At 35.9% G+C, this 25715-nt stretch overlaps 1 protein-coding gene across 3 annotated transcripts; it reads left to right on the top strand.

Moving 5' to 3' along the window:
• Nucleotides 1-8: 8 nt before the first annotated feature.
• NAA35 (N-alpha-acetyltransferase 35, NatC auxiliary subunit) lies at nucleotides 9-25468 on the top strand. Of its 3 annotated transcripts, none has more exons than XM_058165825.1 (23): nucleotides 9-135; nucleotides 1045-1178; nucleotides 2242-2275; nucleotides 4569-4683; nucleotides 7452-7526; nucleotides 8599-8766; nucleotides 9771-9837; nucleotides 10847-10890; nucleotides 11627-11677; nucleotides 12133-12216; nucleotides 12779-12893; nucleotides 13540-13718; nucleotides 14460-14519; nucleotides 14600-14706; nucleotides 15246-15312; nucleotides 16047-16145; nucleotides 17256-17434; nucleotides 21088-21224; nucleotides 22096-22163; nucleotides 22696-22836; nucleotides 23267-23389; nucleotides 24171-24251; nucleotides 25087-25468. In XM_058165825.1, the coding sequence occupies exons 2-23, from the start codon at nucleotides 1055-1057 to the stop codon at nucleotides 25144-25146; spliced, it is 2178 nt and encodes a 725-aa protein (XP_058021808.1). In that variant the 5' UTR covers nucleotides 9-135; nucleotides 1045-1054; the 3' UTR covers nucleotides 25147-25468. The 3 variants fall into 3 exon arrangements, with proteins under 3 accessions (XP_058021808.1, XP_058021807.1, XP_058021806.1); XM_058165824.1 differs by having other exon boundaries at nucleotides 42-255; XM_058165823.1 differs by having other exon boundaries at nucleotides 43-259.
• The last annotated feature ends 247 nt before the right edge of the window (nucleotides 25469-25715 follow it).

The following is a 25715-nucleotide window of genomic DNA, read 5'->3' on the forward strand; positions in this document are numbered from 1 at the left end:
AGTTCTGCCTCCGCTGTAGCTGTATGGTTTACGCTGAGGGGGGGAAAGGGAAGTAGTTGTGTGTGGGTTTTTTGTTTTTTTCCCCCCTTCAGCCGGCTGCGCGAGACCGGAGGGCAGAGGCTCGGAGGCGACCGAGTAAGCGACGCCCACCTTTCTTCTCCTCCCCACCCCGCGTCACGCGCTGCCGGCGAGAGAAATAGCAGTTGCGGGGCTGAGCAGCAGCATTCCAGCGTGGCCGCCGTCTCCAGTGGACAGGCAGGTGAGAGGCCGAGTCCTTAGACTCGGTTTGCCGAGGAATCCTTCCTTGCTCTCTCTGGGATCGCTTGCCTCTGCTTGGGGTTTTGATCGGTCACCTCGCCGATGTGGGTATTGGTGGCTTGTCCCAACAAAGAGGCTTTCCCCAACTAGCCTCGCCCGCTCTCAGCACAGCCATAGGCTTTAAAAACTTACTAGATCGGAGTATTTTAAAGTTTCAGGCTCTGCTTTCTGGATACTCTGAATCAGAAGCGAGGGCTGGTGACCCAGCTGGTGGGGGGCAGTCCATTGTACTGGTAGTCTTCGACTTAAAATAGTTCATTTAGTGACCGTTCAGAATTGCAATGGCAGTGAAAAGAAGCCACTTAATGACCGTTTCCCCCCCCCACACAGTTACGACCTTTGCAGCATTCCCCTGCTCATGTGATCAAAATTCAGATGATTGGCAACTGGTTCATACCACCATTGCAGCCTCTGGGGGTTATGTGATCCCCTTTTGCGACCTTCTGACAAGCAAAAGTCAGTTGGGAAGCCGGATTCACTGAATAACCGGGTTACTAACTTATCAGCTACAGTGATTCACTTAACAACTGTGGCAAGAAAGGTCGTAAAATGGAGCAAAACTCACCTAACAAATGTCTGGCTAACAAATTTTGGGCTCAATTGTGGTTGTAAGTCGAGGACTACTTGAATAAATGCAGAAAATTGAGTTAAAACGCGTCCTCTGTCCTTTGACTAGACTGCTAGAGTTTCCAGGCTTAATTTTTAAATGTCCTAACACGTGTGCAGGTTTAAGGCCATGGTTATGAAAGCTGCTGTAGATGATGATGATTCAGGATGGGAGATGAATATAGCTGAGAAGATGGAAAAGGGTAACACAAGCTGGATAGACATCACCCAAGATTTTGAAGAGTGCTGTAAAGGTAAGTCATGCTGAATACGGGGTTTAGATCAGAGGTTTCCAACCTTGGCAACTTTAAGACTTGTGGACTTCAACTCCCAGAATTCCTCAGCCAGCTTTGAGTTGAAGTCCACAAGTCTTAAAGTTGCCAAGGTTGGAGACCCCTGGTTTAGATGATGCTCCTAAAATAAACAGGAATTGTGAGAGAGTATTATGAGACAATTTGCAATATCTAACCAAAGATTTTTCTGGAGAGGATTGAGTGGTATTATTTGAAAGCATCAAATACCATATTTTTCGGACTATAAGATGCACCTTAATTTTTGGAGAGGAAAGCAAGAAAAAACAAATTCTGCTTCTGCCTACCAGCATCAGGATCAACAGCGTCCTCACTTCCACTTGGATTTTGATAATGAGTAGCACAGATCTTTTTATCCGTTTAAAATAAACCCTATCACTCTACGTGCATTTAACTGGAGTGGGTGGGGTGCGGTGGGGGATGATTTTCATGGGGGCAGAAGAGGGACTTGGCACCGAAGGCTCCACTCTCAAGAATCCCCCGTCTTCCTACCTATAGCCATAGGCGTTGAAAGCTTGGCTTTCTCACAGCAAAGCCTGATAGAGACACAGCACTTCAGTCCTCCTGGACGCTGCTATTTCATAAACACAGTGCCGGGCTTCCCGGCAAGTGCCTTGCCTTATGCCCCCTGTGCAGCGCCCACTTCCCCAACCGAGTCCTGACCTCTGTGCTTTCCTGGGCTGCTTCCGGAATCAGGCTCCAACCGAGGCAGCAAAGGTGCAGGGAGCTTGCCATAAATGCAGGCCGATTGCCAAGTGCCCCAAATATGGTCATCAGATCACAGGTGGGGAAGCAGTTGTTGAAACTACAAAACAGGATCATAAGTAACTTTTGAGGGTTGGTTGTAACTTCACATGGTTGTTAAGCAACTGGTTATAAATCAAGGATTACCTGTCCAAATATATACTTTCACTGTGTGAATTTATTTTTGATTATATGATGTATATGGGGGGAAAAACATTTGGAGTGTTTTCTAATTAACTCATTTGTAATTTTTTTTTTTTAGAATTGAAGTTAGGAGAATTGCTTCATGACAAACTGTGAGTTTATCATAAGAACAGAAGTTTATACTTTATATATATATATATATATATATATGTATTCAGATGTGAAATAAATGCTTCATAGATCTTTCCCTCATTTCAGTGTACATTCTGACATGTTGGGTATAAAAGTGTATGTCAGTATATGAATCGTATGGACAATTAAAATTTATACATCTTAAATCAAACTTAAATTCTATATAAAATGCTTGAAATTAGGCAGTATTATCTATTAATTTGTTTTGGTAATGTTTGGAGAAGAAAATCTGTTAAAGCTTGAAATATATTTCAAGCTTTAATTTTTTCCATCTGTCATAAAAATAGACTTAGGTTCAGTGATTTTTGATAGCGTATTATAGAAACTATTAGATAATTTTTTTTTTATTTTAATACATTGATCATTTAAACATTGGACTTTGTAGTGAATTTCATTGAACTAGTTGACATTAGATTTTCATATGAATCCTTGCTGAGGCAAAACTGGCATTTTTCATTGATGTTAATGGCTTGGGGTTGTTGGGGTTTTTTTTGTTTGTTTGTTTACATTTATATCCCGCCCTTCTCCGAAGACTCAGGGCGGCTTACAGTGTATAAGGCAATTGTTGAGATTATTTTTTGAAATGTGCTTCTTGGTTTAGGATATGAGTACTAGAAGTTACAGAAAAAGTTATGAACATACTGTGTTAAATCTGGTTATGACAACATATCCCATTAATTTCAATGAATCTTATGAATTTGAACCCAAACCATTATAAATAAGGCGATAATGCTACTAAAAGTGATTTTTAATGGAAGTGGATAGCTTTTATTTTTATTTATTTATTTATTCGATTTTTATATCGCCCTTCTCCCGAAGGACTCAGGGCGGTGTACAGCCAAAAATAAAAACAAACAATACAATATACAATTTAAAATACAAATTAAAAAACTTATTTTATAATTGGCCTAAAAAACTTTAAAATATATAAAACTAAAACCCCATTAAAATTAATAATAGATAATTTAAAATCAATAAAATTTAAGCCAGCCCCGCGCGAATGAAAAGATGTGTCTTCAGTTCGCGGCGGAAGGTCCGAAGGTCAGGTATTTGGCGTAAACCCGGGGGAAGCTCGTTCCAGAGTGTGGGAGCCCCCACAGAGAAGGACCTTCCCCTGGGGGCCGCCAGCCGACATTGCTTGGCGGATGGCACCCTGAGAAGTCCCTCTCTGTGAGAGCGTACGGGTCGGTGGGAGGCATGCGGTAACAGCAGGCGGTCCCGTAAGTACCCAGGCCCTAAGCCATGGAGCGCTTTAAAGGTAGTGACCAAAACCTTAAAGTGCACTCGAAAGGCCACAGGTAGCCAGTGCAGTCTGCGCAGGAGCGGTGTTATATGGGAGCTACGCGTAGCTCCCTCTATCACCCGCGCAGCTGCATTCTGGACTAACTGAAGCCTCCGAGTGCACCCCAAGGGGAGCCCCATGTAGAGAGCATTACAATAATCCAAGCGAGAGGTAACGAGCGCATGAGTGACTGTGCACAAGGCATCCCGATCAAGGAAGGGGCGCAACTGCCGAACCAGGTGAACCTGGTGGAAGGCCCTCCTGGAGACGGCCATCAAATGATCTTCAAACAACAGCCGTTCATCTAGGAGGACACCTAAGTTGCGCACCCTATCCTTTGGAGCCAATAACTCGCCTCCAACAGTCAGCCGCGGCTGCAGCTGACTGAATCGGGGTGCCGGCATCCACAGCCACTCCGTCTTGGAGGGATTAAGCTTGAGCCTGTTTCTCCCCATCCATTAAGCTTTGCTTAATGTTAAATTTAGAGACAGATTATTTGCCCAAAGTACAATAATCAGTAAACTTTTCTCTGTGTATTCCTGTTCTCACAATTAAGGGTATGGTCAGTAACAAATAGAAGGGAAGCACATTTCAAAATGCTACAGGATCATCTAACAGACTATAATGCATGTATGGGATGCTGCCTATTTATGTTAGCATAAATATATTTGGGTCTGATTATCTGTTTTCTCAGTACAAAAATGGGAAAAGTAGATGAAGATAAAAATTATGGAAAAGAAGAATTATATTCAGGCTCTACATTTAATACCTAGATTTTTTTTTTACTGAAAATAGCTAATATTCATTGGTAATTTTTCACATTCTCTATTTCTATTTGCTTAAGAGTATCTGAATGTACTTTTTAAGATGGATATTTAAGCTTGCACGATACATTTAAACTGCATAAGCATTAATTTTTGTTTAAGTTGATAATACAAACTTAATTATTTCTCTTTTCTAAACATCCTTAGTTTTGGTCTGTTTGAAGCCATGTCAGCTATTGAAATGATGGATCCTAAGATGGATGCTGGTATGATTGGAAACCAAGTTAATCGTAAAGTTCTTAACTTCGAACAAGCTATCAAGGTTAGTTTTAGTGTTAACTGTTTAATGAATCATAAAAATAACTCATTGTTATATGAATACAAATATTGTAATAAGTGTGAATTTCTTGCATTAAGAAACAGATGAAGGACTTTAAGTTCCTCTTTTTTTCTTCCTTATACTACACTGAAGATCCCTCAACTGATTAGTAGGAAAAAACAACCAATAATATTTAAAAACACATGGCTTCTGAGAACACATTCAATTTAAGAACATTATAGCGGTTAATGCTGAACAATTATGAGTTGGTTTTCTGGTGTAGAGCAAATCATGCACATTGAAACTTAATCCTAATTAAAGAATGTATCTTGTATCATAAACATCTTAAAAGCACCCAATGAAATAATTCTGTTGGGGGTAGATGATATTTATATTTATTTTATAAACTGTACCCTGCAAAATAAATATATTTAAAGTAGTTTAAAGTGTTCTCAAAAGAACAACAATAAAAGTTTTTATTAAAATTGGAATTATAAGGAAGAGCGTTACAAGTTAAAAATGAAGTAAAAACTAGAAATGCCTGCTAAAATATTAGATTTCAAAAGCTAGGCAAAGAAATATGACCTTTGTCATCTTCCTAAATATGTGGGTGAGTGAACCATCCAATCCTTGGGTGGCAAATTAGTCCAAAATTGTAGGACAGCCAGAGGAAAGCCCTGTTTCTTTCCTCCCACTCTTCTAATCTTTCAAACAGTGGGACTTTGAAACTCGCTTCCTAAGTTGAGTGCATAAAACAGGCAGATTCTGCATGAATGTGATCCTGAAGATACCCCGGAGTATTTGTAGTCTCTGAATCTTTGAAGATAGGCTTATGTAAAATGTTTCACGGTAACTGAAACTGGAGGAATTAAGGCATGAATTATTGTGACCTTTGTCCCCTAAACTGGGGATAGACAAAGCTGAGGAAAGTCTCCCCTATAGATGCTATCAACTATTTAAGCAGAACCTTGAATCCATGAGTTCCCTTAGACTATAGACTCACTGCATAAGGGGAATATAACTCTTATCTAGGGCCACAATGATTTCCCCCCCTATTGTTCTGATTTTCAGTTTGAGCAGGGTTTGTCCCATTGAGTCCTTCAGTATCCCAGGCTTTGAAGAAAGATAATTTACAGCATCTCTGATACCAGAGCTGGGCAGCATATACATTTAGATTAAAAAGTGAGTGTAGAAAACGGACTAAGTTCTGTAGCAACCCGCTAGGAGGAGCCGGTAGCTATTTTTTTCTTGATTGCTCTATCTAGATCCACCCACTCAGAACTATAATAATGATGAATGATACTGTGTGCTGCTGAGAGGTTTAGCAGGATATGTGATTGCCCTGCGCTCATTCAGGTGCTGATAGTCATCCAGTGGAGCAACAGCAGTGCTGTTTCCATTCCATCCTGGAGCCTGATTGAAAGGCATTAGGATAATCCATTTCATTTAGGATTCTCTTATATTATTTTCTTATTACTCACTATTTAGGAATGTAAAACATCTTGACATTCTCAGAATGATTTACAGAGTAATCAGGAGTTAGTCTGTCCTAATCAAAGTCATATAACACAGGAAATTAAAAAAGGAGCGAGCAAAATGAAAACTGTAACTCAAATACCTATTGTAAATAATGTCAGTATTCATATTCTGCAGGATTAAGCAACCTTCTGCAGGAGGGAATTGTAGTTATGTTTGTTGGGGGGAGTAAAGACCATATTGGTCTGACCCAGCCTTAGCAGAAGCAAGAGACAAACTCCTTGTCCCGAAAAACCTCTCTTCTATTTAGCTATTGTGAATTCATGGCATTCACACACACAAAAGTCCAGGCAATAATCCTTCAAGGGTTAATTGCAGTAACAGAACTTATCATTCCTTAGATAATTGCCAGGCCAAGAACTTCCAGTCCCAAAGCTGTAAATTAATTCCTGGCAAGTCTCTGAGGTACACCATGATAAGCAAATCTTCCGAAAGAAATACGAACTGTTTTCTCCTGCAACCACCACTCCCCTTTTGCTCCTATTTATTCCCCAGCCAGGGAAGGGCCATTCAGTGTCCATGTGTGCCTTTCTTCCCAAGTCGGCTCCTTTTCCTCAGTTGTTTTCCTCTCCTGACAGCTCTGCGCATATGCACATCTGGAGCAGGCCCCAGCTGTTCTTCCCCACTTATCTCGGACTCAAAAAGCAACTGGGAAATCTCGTACGGCCGTGGCTCTATCTCTGCTTCCGACACAGAGCATCCATCAGAGCCTCCAGGACTGGCCTAAGTTCTTCCCCAACCTCCTTATTGTCCAAGTCTGGCAGGCCACAACAATATGTTGTGATTCAAAGTTGAATGCCCACATCCCCCTAGTATCACACTAGGGGGATGTGGGCAGAGGCAGGGTTTTCTGGGCTTAGGAAGAGAGTTTTTGTTTATTACACCCATTTTAGGGCTTTGGGTTTTGTATATTTCCCTCCTTAAAACAATAGGAAATAGAAACATCAAGTTTTCAGAGAGATAATTGGAGAGAAGTCCAGGGATCAGAAAAAAATATGTTAGGGAGCACACTGAGGCTTTAAATTACAATAGTTACTCTGATGAGAAAAACTGCTAGAGTAGTAGATTGTCCTTTTTATTTTCCTTCATAGGTCAGTTAGTTTTGCCTGTCAGGAGAGAACCAAATCCCTTGTCTCAGCTAGTAATTGCAACAGTGAATGGAAATATTTCCTCACAATTTTACTTTCACTTATTACTAATGGAAACCTCATATTTTCCCCCTTGTTCTTTTAAAGGATGGGACCATTAAAGTTAAAGACTTATCCTTGCCTGAATTGATAGGAATAATGGACACTTGCTTTTGCTGCTTGGTAAGAATGTAATGTTTTTAATGTTGCATGAGTGGAAATAACTTCTTTCTTTAAGCCTATAAAGTAGGTTTTGGATAAATAAAAGTAGAACTGAAGTAGTTTGTGCCCTTGGTTCTAACCAGAATATTTTAATTCTGAATAAGTCCAATTTATTAACTCACTTTCAAGGTTGTACCTCCAAAAACCTGATTTAGAGAGTGGATTTTATTAAAGATAAAAAGATTACTTGTGATAAAATAATCTTCATTGTGCATTTTTCTGAAAGAAATAATTTCTAAAACCATTGTGTTTGGACACAACTTTAATAAAGTGGAATTCCTGTTTTGAACGTACAAAAACTTTTCCTCTCCATATATGATAATAGTATAGGGTGGGTGCAACCAGTTTCTTTTATAATAAGGGGCCAAGAAGCATAGCCATATGTCAGTGCAGCCCATGAATAGAATTGGAATATCAAGGCACAATAGACTACAATATTCTGGACAGAAATAGGAAGAAATTAATCTGGCTATTTTTTCCTCTCAGATAATGGCACATATTACAAAAGCCCTGGCTAGAGCAGGATTCTCATGGCTGTACTAGAACATGGCACCATAACATCATCAACCATTTTACCCTAATGAAAGTAAATGGAATCTGGTCGAAAGCTGTGGGGGCTACTCTGTGATATAACTATAATGATGATAATCATTATATGATTATCATTATATGATGATAATGAAAATGTGTGATTTTCTTTTTTCCTTTGTAAAGTAAAGTTATAAATATGCATAATTAATTTTTGTTATTCTTACGAACCTCTTTCAGATTTGCCCCTTTTTCAGGTTTATCTTTTGTTTTTCCAAGAAAATATGGTCACCATAGGTATAGCTGTTATCATAGTATTAGATAGGATATTTAAGTAGATACTCAATGAGAGGGGTTTGTATCTGTGCATGTTATATCCATGCATTATTTATACCAGGACTGTGAAAAATATTCCAGGCTCAGAGTAGCAATTTCAAGAGTTCTGTATGGATAGCAAAGCAAGACATTTTTCAAAAGTTCCTTATTACCTACTCAATATTTCCAGATAACGTGGCTAGAAGGCCATTCCTTGGCACAGACAGTATTCACCTGCCTCTACATTCATAATCCTGACTTTATTGAGGATCCTGCTATGAAGGCATTTGCACTTGGTATCCTGAAAATTTGTGATATTGCTAGAGAAAAAGTAAACAAAGCAGCAGTATTTGAAGAGGTGAGTTCTTCTTGGTTTAATGTTTTTCCCTCTTTCAATAAAATTGCATTCCTTCAAGATGTAGTTGGCTATTCTTACAGTTTTTATCCATTATTTCTTATCCCTTAGTATCTTTGTCTTTTTAATTATAGTGGGCTCTTTCTCAAGGTATTAGTTTTGCTTTTACATTTTATTTGCTATAGTTTATAAGCTTTTCCTCTTTAATTTTCAGTTAAAGATACACTTTCTGGAACATCTCCTTCCATAGTTGTAGGGTAGCTTACATGTATAGATGCAAAACTCTTCATTCCTTTGTGCTTGATATATCCCTCATTCTTGTACTGTGCTATTATAACAGCTTTGCCCTTCCTCAGTTGGAAGTATTTCATATAACTGAAAACACCAAGAAAACCTGTGAGTGAGTTAGGTGGCCCTACAAATTTTCTTTAAAAAATATATGCTGTTTTTTATTTTTATTATTATTATTATTATTATTATTATTATTATTATTATTATTATTATTATTATTATTATTATTATCAAATCAAAGTAAGAAAGGAATGAAGAGTTTTGCATCTATACATGTAAGCTACCCTACAACTATGGAAGGAGATGTTCCAGAAAAACAACTAAATCTCTCCTTCAGTTGAAAACAAGATTTCTTGTAATTTTTGAATGAGGAAAATGCAGTTCATTTAAACTATAGTTTCATAAATTAAGCCTGAAGTCACTAGTAAAGCTTCCCTTTTCATCAATGTTTACAGTATTGTTTAGGAAACTATATACATAAAATGTGTGCTGCAGAACAAGACATACAGAAGTGGGAATAGTATTAACTCCTAAAATTTTAAATGTTAAAACGTTATCTTCCAAGTGTCTTGTGAGTGTTTTCTGAAAACAGTGGTACAAATGCAGGCTAACATGCTTCTTGCAGAAATTCTGTGAAGCAAATTGCTACTTGTGGCAAATATCTTTGACTGCAAAACTCTCTTCACTCTTCCCACCCACCCCGCTTTTGTGTTTAGGAAGATTTTCAGTCTATGACATACGGATTTAAAATGGCAAACAGTGTGACAGATCTTCGAGTTACAGGTAAAATTAAAATTCATTGTTTCTTTTCTGGAAGAATATAGACATTTGTTAGTTTGAGTGAATAAAGTCTACCCTTATTTCCATGAAAATAAGACCCTGTCTTATATTTTTTTGAACCCCAAAATAAGTTAAGTGCTTGGCCTTATTTTCAGGGCTGTCTTATTACTTTGGGGTACATGGAGCAAGATGGGCTCCTCTTGCCGTGTTACCTGATTTCCAGCTCTGTCTCTCCAACCCTAACCAGAGAAAATGGCGGGGACTGGCTGTGCGTGCATTTAAATATTTTCAGAGAGGGCTTATTTTGGTGAGGGGGCTAATTTTAGGGGAAACAGGGTAAGTTGTATGTACTATCATGCTTTTTTGTTTTGTTTTGTTTTATTTTTTTCTATATTATGTTTCTTTGTTGGTTGTTAGCCGCCTGGAGTCATTGTGTACAAGTGGGCAGCTATATAAATTTTCTGAATCAAATAAACAAATTTCAAAGTAGTATTACAAATTGTAAGAGTTCTTAATTAGTATAAAGAATTAAAGACAAGGTGGCCTAGGACCACACTGAAAACCAAAGTCAGTAATTTGGTGCAAATTCCTGGCCAGATGTATTAGGGGTGTTTTTTTTCTGAAGCAAGTTATTTTTATCTGTATCATTGCCTGTCTTCAGTACTGTTCTTAGCAGAAGTACAATATATTGATTAAATTCTTCATCTTTGATCGGTGGCTAAAAGTAATCTTGCCTCCTGTCCTTTCCGAAAAGTTTTCTAGATTGCTTTGTCCCCAGAGACGTGCTAAAAAAATTAGGGGTATAGTTTAAAACAGCTGGGAACCAAGCAGTTGATGCTTTACCAAAACATGGTGTCTTTCTTTCTTTCTTTTTTTTTAAAGTACAAAATTAGCTTTCCAAGAGTCTTGGAAAACACCAGGATCTGTTTGTCCTGTTCTCAGACTTTTGTATTGGTTTTTTTCCTAGTAACATTCATATTGCTGAACTGAGTAATATTTTTCCATGCTAAAGGTATGCTAAAGGATGTTGAAGATGACCTGCAACGGCGAGTTAAGGTATTTCTGTTGGCTATTTCATAAGTTAGGTATATAAGGCTATTTCTAGTATAATGAAATATGGACAAATTGTTTAAAAAAACAGCATTAATATTTTGACTGTATAACATACAGAATCAATAAAACTGTTGAAGTGTACTTAAAAATATAAAAGTCGTTCCCTGCTGTATGATATATTTGGCACAGAGATAGTATGAATGGCAAGAATTGGAATATTGGTAGGCATTTGGCTTGTTATATTGTTAATTTCTGTCCCAAAATGTAAGGTGCTCATTTAACTGAAATTTATTTTTGAATTACTTTATCAGATAGGAATGAATATAAGATGATTCTAATAAGATATCAAACTAAGAGAGATGGTGCAGCTATTTTTATTCACTGTTCTGTACCGGGTGGGGGGGTAGTCTTAATCTTCTAGAAAGGAGCTTTGACCACCATCACTTCAACTGCAGTTCATTGTAGAGACTTGATCTACAAATACAGCATTCCAATGAAAGTGTAAATCAAGTCAGAATATTAGGACTATGAAAGGATGTCTAGATGTTACGCTATGGATATGAATGGGATGGATACACATTTCATAAGTACTTCGATTCTGATTCCATAGGTGAATTAGAAGTTTAACCAAGTGTTTGTAATATAGAACATATTTTTGCACAAAGATGTCATATATGTGACATTGGACTATGAAGTTATATAATACTTCATTAAATTGTTGTAATGCCTTTTATTTTAGAGCACTCGAAGCCGACAAGGAGAAGAGAGAGATCCAGAAGTAGAACTTGAAGTAAGGATGCTCATATTCTATACAAGATCAGATAAAAAGCATCCTAAGTTGAAAAGGGGATTAATGATTAATTGGTTAGAACCATAAGATTCCTTGGTGGGGAGATTGTTTGGGTCTTGATTTTGGCAGGATTGAATTGGGCATTGCTTTTATTGGTAATCATGCACTTTGATCATATTTAAGGTACAATTTTAAAAACTGCATTCTTATACTATTATTCTTTTTAACTAATCCAGAAGGGAATCTATTTTTAAAAAATTGTTTCAGTGTTTAGTGTAACAACACAACTTTTTTTTTTATAAAAAAGTTTTATTTTTACATTCATATCCAACAACTCATCCAATGAGTTGTAACAACACAACTTTTATATGCATAGATAACAAACAGTTTAAGCTAGAAACCTTCTCTTATATAAGGTTTTAAAATTATTAATTTTGAATTTGATTTTACAATAGCATCAGCAGTGCTTTGCAGTTTTCAGCAGAGTGAAGTTTACCCGGATATTACTGACTGTATTAATAGCCTTTACCAAGAAAGAGGTATGATTCATTGAATATTCTTAAACACATTTTAGTTGCCTCAGATTGTTTCTTTATATGTTCATTCAGTTTATATGTAGAGCTTCTACATTTAGAAACTACCATATATGCTCACAGATAAGCTGAGAATATTAGTGACAAAAAACATTCAAAAAATACAAAATTTCAGGCACCAGGGCACACACCTACATGTTAAAGTGAGTGCTCTTGTCATGGCTGAAATGTCATGGGATCTTAAGCTTGATATTTCAGTTTTTGCATAATGTTCATTATAGCATTTCAACCTTTTGAGGTAGATAGACTTCTTGGAGGAATGAGGGGCCATGTTGCCACTACCCATTTTAAAAGCTGTCATTTTACTTTAAAATAATCAAAATGCAAGATTGATTTTGAATTTTTAGAACTGAGATGCATCTTTAGATCTAACATGCATAAGCAAGGATATGATATGATATAATATAGTATGGTACACCAATATGTTATGCTTTCTCTTTTTTGTACAAATTCTTAACACAGGAGTTATTTTATTATACATAAGCTTTTAAAATTTGTTTCTGAACAGACTAGTGCAGTTGCAGAAGCTCAGAAGTTGCTAACTCAGGCTGCTGATTTGCTGTCTGCAATTCACAACTTAATACATCATGGTATTCAGGCTCAGAATGATACCACCAAAGGAGGTAAGCATTTATTTTTAGGAATGTTCTCTAGCTCTTGCTGGGAAAGAGGGTTATTTTAAACTTTTCTGTCTCAGTTAGGCATTCTTCTTGAGACACAGGCATATTGAAAACTTTTTATTAGTACAAAGAGGTACTTGTCTAGAAATAGAAATATTTAGTAGCCTGTTAGAAGAAGATTGTCATTTTTGTGTGTCAGTGAGAACAGCCATAGAATTCTTAAAATGATTTAACAAAATCCAGACTGTATGAGCCATTCTTTCATCCTTTCTCACTGGGGATCTTCACTGAGAGTATCTTTAATATAATCTCTTATCTCCTTAACAGGATAAGTTCAGATTTCTAGCTTTCTGTCATTGTATATTCAGATTTTACAAATCATTAGTATTTCTGTGTGATTTTCAGAATTTACTTTCTTGAGACTGATCTTATGCACAAAATTTCGTTTTGCCTCCTTATTACCTATGCTGTACGTGAATGTTTTGCTATTCAATAAATTTTGATAAGGTTAATCTTAAATTGCTTAGCTGATAAAATTAATACTTTGAAAGTTGTTCCTTAATTGATAAACTGTTCATTGATTAGCTAACTATTATATAACAGAGAACTTAAATAGAGAATCATAACTGAATTCTTTATTACTTTTTAGATCACCCTATAATGATGGGCTTTGAGCCACTAGTTAATCAGAGATTGCTCCCTCCAACTTTTCCTCGATATGCAAAAATAATTAAAAGAGAAGAAATGGTTAACTATTTTTCAAAACTTATAGAACGAATCAAAACTGTATGTGAAGTCATCAATTTAACCAATTTGCATTGCATACTAGTAAGTATGAGTACTTTTAACATATATATTAATTGCTAAACAAAGATATCCTTTTTGAATAGTTCCAATGGCTTTTTCATGAATGCTTTTTAGACTTAAAACAAAATCTCATTTCATGTTTTATATGTCAATTTAAAAAAACTGAAAACTGAATGAAGAAGAATTTTCAGAGAACATTGCAATAGAATTCTGCAATTACTGAATTTTTCAGACTATAAGACACATTTTTTCCCCAAACAAAGTGGGTGGAAATGTCGATACGTCTTATAGACCAAATACAATCCTGTTTTTGGCCTCCCGAATCCCCCCGCATGCGTCCCATTTTTGCCAAAAACGGGATGCGTAGAGGGTTTGGGAGGCCTGCAGAGAGCTCCTGGGGGCTAGGGAGGGCAAAAACTGGACGCGTGGGGGGTTTGGGAGGCCTGCAGAGTACTCCTGGGGGCCAGGGAGAGCAAAAAAAGGACACGCGAAAGCCAAAAACTATTTTTTTCTTGTTTTCTTCTTTGAAATCAAGGTGCGTCTTATACTCCGGTGTGTCTTATAGTCTGAAAAATACGATACTTTTTATAATTGCTCCCAAAGACAGGTCTTAAATATCCTGTTGAGAAAAGGGTGGGGAATTCTCTTCTGCTGATGGAAGATATTTTATATCCAAATATATTCAATATCTAATGAGGAGAGTTTGACTTTATCTTTATACAAAATATTAACCATGGTTTTCTTACTCTCTTTATAAATTAGGATTTTTTCTGTGAGTTTAGTGAACAATCACCCTGTGTTCTTTCAAGATCACTGTTACAGGCAAGTTGGAAATAGTACAATCAAAGATTGAAAATTATTTTCATAGCCATGTAAAGTAACAAAGAAACACTTTGTTTCAGACCACTTTCCTTGTGGACAATAAAAAAGTGTTTGGTACTCACCTTATGCAAGACATGGTAAAAGATGCCCTGAGATCTTTTGTCAGTCCGCCGGTACTTTCACCAAAGTGAGTAGCAAAGTCTATTTGGGTATGAACTTGCATATTTATAGTTTCTTTCAAAATATCTTAAATACTTTAAGAAGTATACTATATAAAGTATATCTTTATACTAAGGACACCTTGGTATCTTTAAGGAACAGGTGTTGGTAAAATCACATCTACTTAGAAGTAGACTTCTCTGGTAATTCAAAAATATCTAAGTATTATTAAGGGAGAAAAAGTATCTGGGAGTTCTATGGCATAACCATTGTTAGGAATACAAGTCATGTGTTTCACCTAAGGATAGAAGGAAGCACTTGATTTGTTCATGAGTTATACTTTTAAAAAAAGCCTCCAAAGACCAGAGGATAGTGATATGATAACATCAAACAGATACCCAAAGTTTTAGAGGCGATGTGTGTGTGTGTTGTATATATTTGGAGTGGGGTGTCACTGAGGATACAAATTTGTGAAAAATAATTGGGGGGACGGAGTGCCCACCTCAACTTTAGGACAATGTACATCTTTAATTTTTATTCAAAATAATTTCACTCGTTTTCTCTTAGGTGTTGTCTTTATAACAATCACCAGGCTAAGGACTATATTGACTCCTTTGTCACGCACTGTGTTCGAGTGAGTATTGATAGCATTATGAAATATTAATGCTTTTATTTTAATGCCTACATACCGTAAGGATAAAACATAAATTTTCTCTATGTGTGACCTGTTCAAAGTTGGATTGTTAGATGCTTTTAACAAAAAGTCAAACTGCTGTTTGAATTGAAGAAATATTATATTAATTTGAAAAAAGTATTTTTTAAAGTGCCTTGTAAAATAGCAAGGGAAGTAGTATAGAGGGTCCTGTTAGGATTATGGACAAAATGTTTTGTCTTCAAACTTGTTAAGTATGAAATTTCACAAAGTTTCCCATTCCAAGTACATTGGAATGGCCCATTTCTACAGCTAAAATGCATTTCACTAAATGTTGTGCTTGAAACATTTCAAAATGAAATAATTTCCAGATACCTGGTCCTATGGTTCTTCTGTTATCTTTCTAAATTTCTCAGTTGTAATGCTGTAAGATACTTTCATAGACCAATAGAAAATGATAAGAAATTATTGAAGGAATATTCTGCACTTCAAAAAAAAGGAATGTATTGCTTGTATAGTGATTGGAAAACATTGGAGTAAGATGCATATTACAATCATTTTTTAGATTCACCTAAACAGATGTGCCAGAAGTGAGCTAAGAACTGATTGATTTTGTATTTATAAATCACCTCAAAGTACACTGTTGCCACCACAGTGTTCTTAAGATTTGCTGTGTAAAGTCTCAAATATTACAGACTGGTTCTTTTTTTTTCCAGCCATTTTGCAGTTTGATTCAAATTCATGGGCATAATAGAGCTCGGCAGAGAGATAAACTTGGACATATTCTTGAAGAATTTGCTACTTTGCAAGATGAGGTAATATAAACAGGTATCAAACACTTTATCAAATCTGTGATGAAGGTGGCTTGCATTTTCTCTCTAGTTGATTTGGCTATATAAGAATTATTTAAAAGTACATTTAGTATCTGTTGAAGTGAGAACTTAAGGAATAGTTTGTAGTGCTCAAGCAGCATGCTTTTGTTCTCTATGCTTCCTAGAGCTACATGCAATACATGTATTTCTGTTTCTATTGCCCTTTCAAAAAAAAGGGTTAATATCGAGTAATATAGGATTTAAGGAAAACCTTAAATTTGGAGAAACTAACTTTTTCTTTGTAACTAATGATGCTATATTTATTAATTTATTAATAATAGGTTGTCTAATCAATTTGTTTTAAGGTACCCTGTTTCCCCCAAAATGAGACATCCCCTGATAATAAGCACAATTGGGCTTTTGAGCGCATGGCAATAAGGCCAAGCGCTTATTTTAGGGTTCAATAAAATATAAGACAGGGTCTTATTTTCGGGGAAACACAGTATATGATACCATACACTAAAGCATTAAATATTAGAATATCCAATAGGTTTCAAAGGTGAAAGTAATTCATTATATGACACAAAATTCTAAGGTGTGTATGGAACACAAAGTGCTCAATTTATTACCATCATTCATATATAAATTACACCTAAATTAAATAAAACTATTTTGATCCTTACATGTTATTGCATACATTTGGGTTATTTGTTTTGATGTGAAAGAACAGCAGTTTTGGGATCCTAACTGTAAATGCAGATACAAGCATCGGTTGTTTTTTTTTTGATTTTTTAAAAATATTCTTTTTAATCTCACCTTTATTATTTTTATAAATAACTCAAGGTGGTGAACATACATAAAGATCCTTCTTCCTCCTGTTTTCCCCACAACCACCACCCTGTGAGGTGAGTTGGATTGAGATTAGGTGACTGGCCCAAAGTCACCCAGCCGGCTTTCATGTCTAAAGTGGGACTAGAACCCACAGTTTCTAGCCTAAAGCCTTAACCACTAGGCCAAACTGGCTTTTTTTGTTAGAATTGTTTTTGTCAGAATTTTGTTAGTGTAATCTTAGCACTCGTAGTTGCATTAAACTGAATATTTGTTTTTCGTTAGGCAGAGAAAGTGGATGCAGCTCTTCACAGTATGCTCTTGAAACAAGAACCTCAAAGGCAGCATTTGGCATGCTTGGGAACATGGGTCCTATACCATAATCTCCGCATTATGATACAGTATCTTCTCAGTGGGTTTGAACTGGAGCTCTACAGTATGCATGAATATTATTACATATATTGGTAAGAGAAGTTAATTACTTGCAAATTAGGAGAGTGTGCTATCTAGACCCAACTCTAAATATAGCGAAGCATATATGTGTTTAACAGATTCCTTAGGTACAATTGCATCAGTGTTCCCCCATTGAACATGATTTGGCAGAGATTCCATAAACGCCTATCACTCATATTTAACGATACATTCAGTGTTTTTGATACTTCACTGAATTTGTTAATTTTTTCTAAGCATCATGCAAAATTAATGAGTTTTGCACTGCTTAAATATTTTTGCCTATGGAGATATTTGCATTAGATATTCCTTTAGCTAAAAGACTACTCATCTTGTTTTGTAATGCCTGTATTTGCCTGAAGTTTTCTTTTAAGAGCAGTTAGTCTTAAAGCTTCAATAGCTAGAATTGGAATATAGTCATCATTGGGTGTGGATGTTAGAGAGTCATCAGACATACAGTCATATGAAATAGTAAGTACATGCCATATATATTTTCCCTTTTTTAACATACGCGGACATACCAATGTTTTATCTTCATTCAAACTATATAAGACGATAAATATAATGTAATTGAACAGAAAAACCCAATGAAAAACTGACTTTGAAAATATTTATTCAATAAAAGTTTAACAGAAATAGCATTTTCTTCTGTGGAAAAAGTAAGCAAAACCTGAAATTTCCCCTTTTGACCGAAACAAACTTTGAGTAGAACCGTCCATTTCCTCTTTTTCAGCCAGTTTGGTGGATTTACTAGAATGTTTATGGTTGCTGCCACTTTCTTTAAAGCTTCCATCTTCTGCCTGGTGATTTCCCATTATCCTCTAGCACCTTGGAAACAAAAGTAGATTCTGTGTTGGTGAACTGCTCAGGACCTGATATAGCAAGGTAGCCCCAAACCATAACATTTCCATTGCTATGCTTTATGCTTAGTATCAGGTTCTTCTGGTAAATGCTGTATTTTCACCAAATGTGTCTCTTGGTACTTATCTGTTTCATTATCTTTGCCTCTTCTGTCCAGAGCACAGTTTCAGAAATCCTGTTTTTTACTTACCATATTTTTCGGACTATAAGATGCACTGGAGTATAACATGCACCAAGATTTCGAAGAGGTAAACAAGAAAAAAAGTTTTTGCCCTCCCTGGCCCCCAGAAGCACTCTGTAGGCCTCCCAAGCCCTCTGTGCATCTCATTTTTGAGGAATGAGATGCACAGAGGGTTTGGGAGGCCTGCAGAGGGCTCCTGGGGGCTGGGGAAGGCAAAAACATGACACGTAGGGGGTTGGGAGGCCAAAAACGGGCCCGTTTTTCATGAAAACAGGCACATTTTTTGCAAAAACGCCTGCAGAAGGTTTGGGAGGCCTGCAGAGTGCTCCTGGGGGAAGGGCAAAAATACTGTTTTTGTAAAAAAAACCACCATGTGTCACGTTTTTGCCCTCCCCGGCCCCCAGGAGCACTCTGCAGGCCTCCCAAACCCTCTGCACATCCCATTTTTGTAAAAAAACTGGCGAAAACAGGATTCGTGGGGTGGGGTTTCGGGAGGCCAAAATTGGCTGTATTCCGTGTATAAGACACACCGACATTTCCACCCTCTTTTAGGGGGGAATAAGTGCGTCTTATACTCTGAAAAGTATGGTAGGAGTTCACAAGTAAACTGTAGTCTTGCCTTTCTGGACAGCAAGAGATTTCCTCTTGATATGCCTCTCATGTAAATCTAATTTGAGCAGCTTCTTTCTAATGGTAGGTCCATGCAATTTGACTTCAGTAGTGATGAGAGCTGGCTCGGGGTCACGTGATGAAATTCTGGGATTTTTAGAGGCTTTGTTCAGCATCTTGTGTTCTGCTCTAGGGCTGAGCTTGCTGGAATAGCTAGACCTGGGCCAGTTGGCAGTTGTTTGAAATCTTCTCTTGTAAATGATATTCCTGGTAGTAGAATAGTTGATGACTAGTTGTTTGGCAATCTTTAAAATCCCTTCCCAGATTCACAGGCATCAATTATTTTTTATGAAAGCTTCAGAGAGCTCTTTTGACCTAGGCATGGAGATACCATCACAATGAATCAAACTAAATGTCTGAGGTTTCATTAAGGTTTTGCCTAGATTTGCCTATATCTGATACGTATGATTCTAATTTTTTAAAATTCTAATTTTAGGTGTGGGGGGTAGTGACAAATGCAGAGATATATATATTTTCCCATAGGTGACATTTGTGTTTATGTTCATTTTAAGTTACACAATGGACTACAAGATGCATTTGTTACATCCCTTTTGTCAATATTGTTGAAATGAAGATCAAATACCTGTATGTCCAAATATGTTGAAAAAGTCAAACATTTCAGTTACTTTTTCACATGACTTTAGCTGAAAAATGTCTAGTTCCCCATAATTTGTCCATTGCTTCATGCAATGGGAGCCCCTATACTGATCAGTGCTTGCAAAGTTCTGATAGTACACCTACGGCTGTCCCTCTGTTAATATCTTTTCTTAAATTGTTAATATATTGATTGGTCATAAACTTTTATGTTCCTAATTATTTTTTAATATTTTGAAAATTACGTATGGATAATTTCAATTAATAACCTATTCAGGGTTAATACAACACAGGCTTGTGACTCTGGTGATATGTTTGCTTGAGGATCTTCATGGCAAGAAAGTATTCTCTCCCATTAGCATCTACTGTTATGAGGGTGATCTGGCATGAGGGGAAAATTAGGCTAGTTTCATAATAAACTAAAGTTGTCAGAGAGAATCTTACTGTGTGACTATTAATTTTAGTAAGATAGTGCTTGAGTCTGGGCTGATCAGTTTTCTTTCTTCTATTCTATGCTTTGAGAGAGAAAAAAGAGGACAGTTAGTGAAGAAAACAGAAATTCATTTAATGATAGCTGGTGTATAATATGATTCAATAAAGGATCTATACATTTAAATTATAAAGTTGTCTAGAAATACTAAGTATGATTTTTATTTTAGTTATCAACTTATTTGAAAATTAACAATTTTCTCAAATGGTTACATTTTTTCCTACCTAAAGTCTTATATAAATTATAACTGGTTATAAAATTAGAACAAATAAACTGATTTAAGGTGCTTCTTTTAACCTTTAAAGCCCTTTGTGGTAGAAAGCTGAGTTATCTGAGAGACTGCCTTTCCCCAGTTATATCACCTCAGCCCATTAGATACGACACAGGGCATGTTGTGGATACCATCTACCAGGGATCCATATTTGGCAGGTCCCAGATAGCAGGCTTTGTCTGCTTTGGTGCCCACCTTATGAACATTCTCCCCACTCCACCCCTCAACATTAGGTTAGCTCTACCCCTTTTAATGTTCTAGAAGTCCCTCAAGACCTTGTTACATCACCAGGGCTGGGGGTCCCAGGGAACTGCAGACTTGTTTAAATGGCTCCACTATTGAGGTAAATATATTTTTTCTCTTTCCCTATTTGGGGCTTGTATATATTTTTAGTTTTAATTATCTCCATTTCTAATGCTGATTTTTCTATTTTTAAATGTCTATTTTAATGTGTGTGCTGTTTTTTTAATTGACAATTGCACATCGCCAAGAGTCACTTCACTTGGAATGGGCATTTATATAAATTTGATTAATAAATGAACAAATAAATAATCAAAATTAATAAATGTCCTACATTTAGAAAGTACTCTTTCTACATTAGGTACCTTTCTGAATTTCTGTATGCATGGCTAATGTCAACACTCAGTCGTGCTGATAGTTCTCAAATGGCTGAAGAAAGAATAATGGAAGAACAACAGAAAGGCCGGAGTAATAAAAAAACAAAGAAAAAGAAAAAAGGTATATTTTTGAAACAGGTCTCGAAATGCTTCATTGTTTTGCTTGAGGCTTCTTTTATGACATCTGAACTTACGGTTGCCTTTTAAATGTTCAGCTACATGGAGCCATTGAAATCTAAATTATATACATTCTTCCAAGTAAGCAGTTTCATTATCTCCAACCTCATTGTTCAATAAAAATCTTCATTAGACTATTTGGAGTTGGAGAAACAACAGTAAAAAAAACCCCATGTATATCAGCTAAGTTTATTTTGCAGTATTAGATTTGTTCTTGCGCTAACCACATTTTGTCAGCAGTTAAAAATAGCCTTATAGTAATCAACAATACATTTAAAGTATGACATAATACCCATAGCATAGACATTGTAAAATAAATTATTAAGTAATGGTAATAATAATGGAATATGATCTTAATTTCTTACTGTGTTCTTGAATATGTTTAGAAGTTTGAACTTCTCTTATCACTAACTGCATTTTCCCATTGAATAATTTTTCCAGTTTTCATTATTCATTTGTCAAGCAATGTAGCTTGCTTTTATCATTAGAAGAAAAAAGTAGGTCTACCCCCAATTATATAGTTTTAATTGTTTACAACTTAAATGGCTTATAAACCTGAGCAAATAAACAAAAATATTTTTCCATTTTTACTATTTTTGTCACCCAGCAGTATATTAGAAAGTGGCCTTTTTGAGAGAATATTTAGCACGGATGTCTCACAGCATAGGTTCTGTAGTAGGACCATTGCAAATTCTATAGAGTAATAAATATACTTCTGAGATCTGCCTCATTTTTCAGATTATATAGATTTTTAAAAATGTTTCAGAAGTTAGCTCAATTTTATGATCATGTTTTTCTATGCATAAAATTTACAGCTCGTCCTCTGAGCAGAGAGATTACAATGAGCCAAGCCTATCAAAATATGTGTGCTGGAATGTACAAGGTGATGTATTTCACATGTAATTCAATAAGTTTTTAAAAAATATATGTCTATAAAGGGCACATTTGTATACCAAATTGGCTGGGGAATTCTAGGATTTGAAGTCCACAAGTCTTAAAGTTGCCAAGGTTGGACATCTCTGATCTAGGGCTTTAGCATAAGCACTTTGAGTTGAACCTGGCAATTTTTGGTAACTAATCCAACAAGCAATGCATTGGTGTTAAATTGCTAAACCTCCTTGTAACAATAGCAGTTGGGCTACTACATTTTGGACTATCTACAGTTTATTTGTACATTTCACTAGTATAGTCATGTGTTAGTAGTATGAATGGCTATTGAAAGAGCTAGTTCCAGTGATACAGTTATGAATCATATTTCATGAGATAATTACTAGGATGGAATGTCAAGAGTCATAGGCAGTTGTAATCAGAAATACAAACCATTTTTCCAATTATTTCTAACTAGTATGTACATATATTAACATTTCCATTGCTGCTATTGTAACAAGCTGCTTTTACTTTGCATTTTCCTGAAGACTATGATTGCTTTTGACATGGATGGTAAAGTGAGGAAGCCAAAATTTGAACTTGATAGTGAACAAGTTCGATACGAACATCGGTTTGCCCCATTCAACAGTGTCATCACACCACCACCTGTGCACTATTTGCAATTCAAGGTGAATCATATTAAATCCATGTTATTTACATGCTTTATTTTAAAAAAAAAAATTTTTTAAAACTAATTTGTCACAAATCTTGTTAATATTTTCGTCCTCACAAGCAATGAGTTCCTGGTAGTATATATTTCTTTTCCTTGAAGGCAAGAAACAGTAGTTTACATCAAGTCACATTCCAAGCCTGTCTTTAAAATATGAAAAAGCATTTCATATGCTGTGTTACTGGTGTTGAAAAATATAATTTGTTATCTTTACAGTACCAGAAGTGAAGAAACCATTACCTATTTAGTTCTAAAATTATATATGAACTAATAATTAAGAGAGTTCTGTATGCCTTTTCTTTTCATCAAACCACAACTTATTGTTTTAAAAATGTATAAGGATATTTTATTGCTTCAATTTGAAATGATGTTTATTATTTCATGTTTAGGAAATGTCTGATCTAAACAAATACACTCCTCCGCCTCAGTCTTCTGATCTCTACATGGCTGCTAGCAAACACTTCCAGCAAGCTAAAATGATACTGGAGAATATCTCTAACCCAGATCATGAGGTAAACATTGACTATAGAACGGAGAGAATAAATTGAAACTTGCTTATGATATTCAAACTCCATTGAAGGGAGTTTATAAACACTATTTAACTCTAGCAGTTTATAGAATGATGTTGCTGATATTATAGTTCACCTCTCTTCAGCTCCTTTCAGATATTCCATAGTGGCAGTTTCTGCACAATCTTAAATATTTTTAAAAAATTATTATAAACTAATTAACAAGAAAAATCAATTGTATTAACAATTTAATATAATTTCAGATCAATCATAATAAAGAAAAACGGCCGGGGAAATCATTATAAATAGAACTGCTCCCCGGATTTGAAATTCTAGATATTACGGTTATTTCGGTGTTTATTGCTTTACCTACTAGTTCTTTCCTGTTAATTAGTCAGAAATCTGCTCTGCATCCTCTTTTTTGGTAATTTTGTTACTGGTTTACTTAAAAAGAACCAGAGGATTTGATCATTTCTGAATATGGAAAGAAGTTCATCTTTTAAAAGATGTTGACAACAGCCTAGCATTTGGCATGCTTCCCCAGAATGCTGCAATATACCCTGGAATATTGTCAATATTTGGAAAGCATGTCACTGTGCTTATTACTTATACAGTAGAACTTATACAGTAGAACAATAAAGCACATTTGTTAGTATACAACTAGGTTAATAAATAAGCCATTATGGAGAAATAAATATAAAAACTGTAAGGATTATTAAGTCTTCACTTCAACTGGTCTTTTAACTATGCACACATAATATGAAACTTGACTATCTCTGTCTAGGTCAATCGAATTCTTAAAGTTGCCAAGCCTAATATCGTTGTTATGAAGCTGCTGGCAGGAGGTCACAAAAAGGATTCTAAAGTAAGCAAATTGCAGTTAAGTTAAAGCAGTTGCCATGGAAAACAAACTGAAGTCTGTCAAATGGGGACTGTCATATTGAACTGTATCTAGCAGAAATCTGAAACATCTGTAATGGAGATTCTCAGTCATCCAGGTCATGATTGTCCCAAAGGGAGACAAGAAGTAACTGCACATTCTGGTTTTTCTTTGAAGATGTTTCACTTCTCATCAAGAGCTAAAGAAGCTTCTTGGATGAGAAGCGAAACATCCTCAAAGAAAAAACCAGAAAGTCCAGTTTCCTATTGAAAAAGCACCTTTGGGACATCTGTAATGGAGGTTTGGGGCCTGGCCAGGAACAAATTTGGGGTGTATAGTGTGGATCACGGGTATCAAGCTCACTCATTGTCATCACGTGACGTTTCACGACATTTTTCCCATTCACAGAGCTGGGATGGGCATGGCCTACACATGATGCTTCTGGCCCGCTTGACACCCCTGGTGTGGATGAAAAGGGGATGCCCTCTTGCATGACTTGTACTATGTACAGTAATACTAAAGTACCCATTGCAAAGGTACCAGTGCAAGTTCATATCTGATTGAGGTACTCAGTTACATGTGATGATCTAAAGTTACGTTAATGGAACATATTTCTACAATTACAAAGAATAAGTGAAGAGTCTATGTTTATTCAGAAGCAGCTTCACTGAATTTAATAATATGTCCATCTTTCCCTCTCGCCTACCCCTTTGGAATTTTTCTGGTATACTTGATATTTTAAAAATCCACTTGGAATGACATAATTCTTGAAAAGCTATTTTAAATTGACACTAATATGTATATATATTTATTTTTCCAGGTTCCTCCAGAATTTGATTTTTCTCCTCATAGATATTTCCCAGTAGTGAAACTTGTTTAGGAGAACAGGTAAATTATAATTTGCTCAGAGAATCATCTTTATGCTGTGCTGAAAAAGGCAGAAAACTCTTAGTCAAAAGTACTCATATCAGGAACAATTTCATTCAGTCCTCCTAAACAGCTGGAATAACTGCTGTTTTAAAATGGTTTGTCTAATGTTCTGCTGGAGCTGATTTGATAAGTACATTGTTGAACAGTTTTTGTTTTTTATTTTATTGTAGATTTATGTATAAGCCGTTTTTATGAATGGTGTTGGAACATTTCATTACCATGCTTGACCACTCTGAAAATACAATGCAATAAAAGAAACTGTTTTGTTTTGATATGCATAAGAATTCATTTGTAAAGAAAACAAATTCATTGGTCCTTCTGTCTGTTTGCCTCTGATCAAATATTAAAGTTCCACTCCGAGAGCTTGGCTCTATGTTACTGTTACTTCTAATCATCATTCTATTGGACCAAAAAAAAAAAACTTCAAAAGGAAGTATCTGTTTTTGTTTCGTGTTCTGATCCTGGATAGATTATATATCGAGAAACACTAGATGGATTCTACACCTCTTTACTTATTGT

Source organism: Ahaetulla prasina, chromosome 2 (assembly GCF_028640845.1).
Source record: "Ahaetulla prasina isolate Xishuangbanna chromosome 2, ASM2864084v1, whole genome shotgun sequence".
Classification (NCBI taxonomy): Eukaryota; Metazoa; Chordata; class Lepidosauria; order Squamata; family Colubridae; genus Ahaetulla; species Ahaetulla prasina.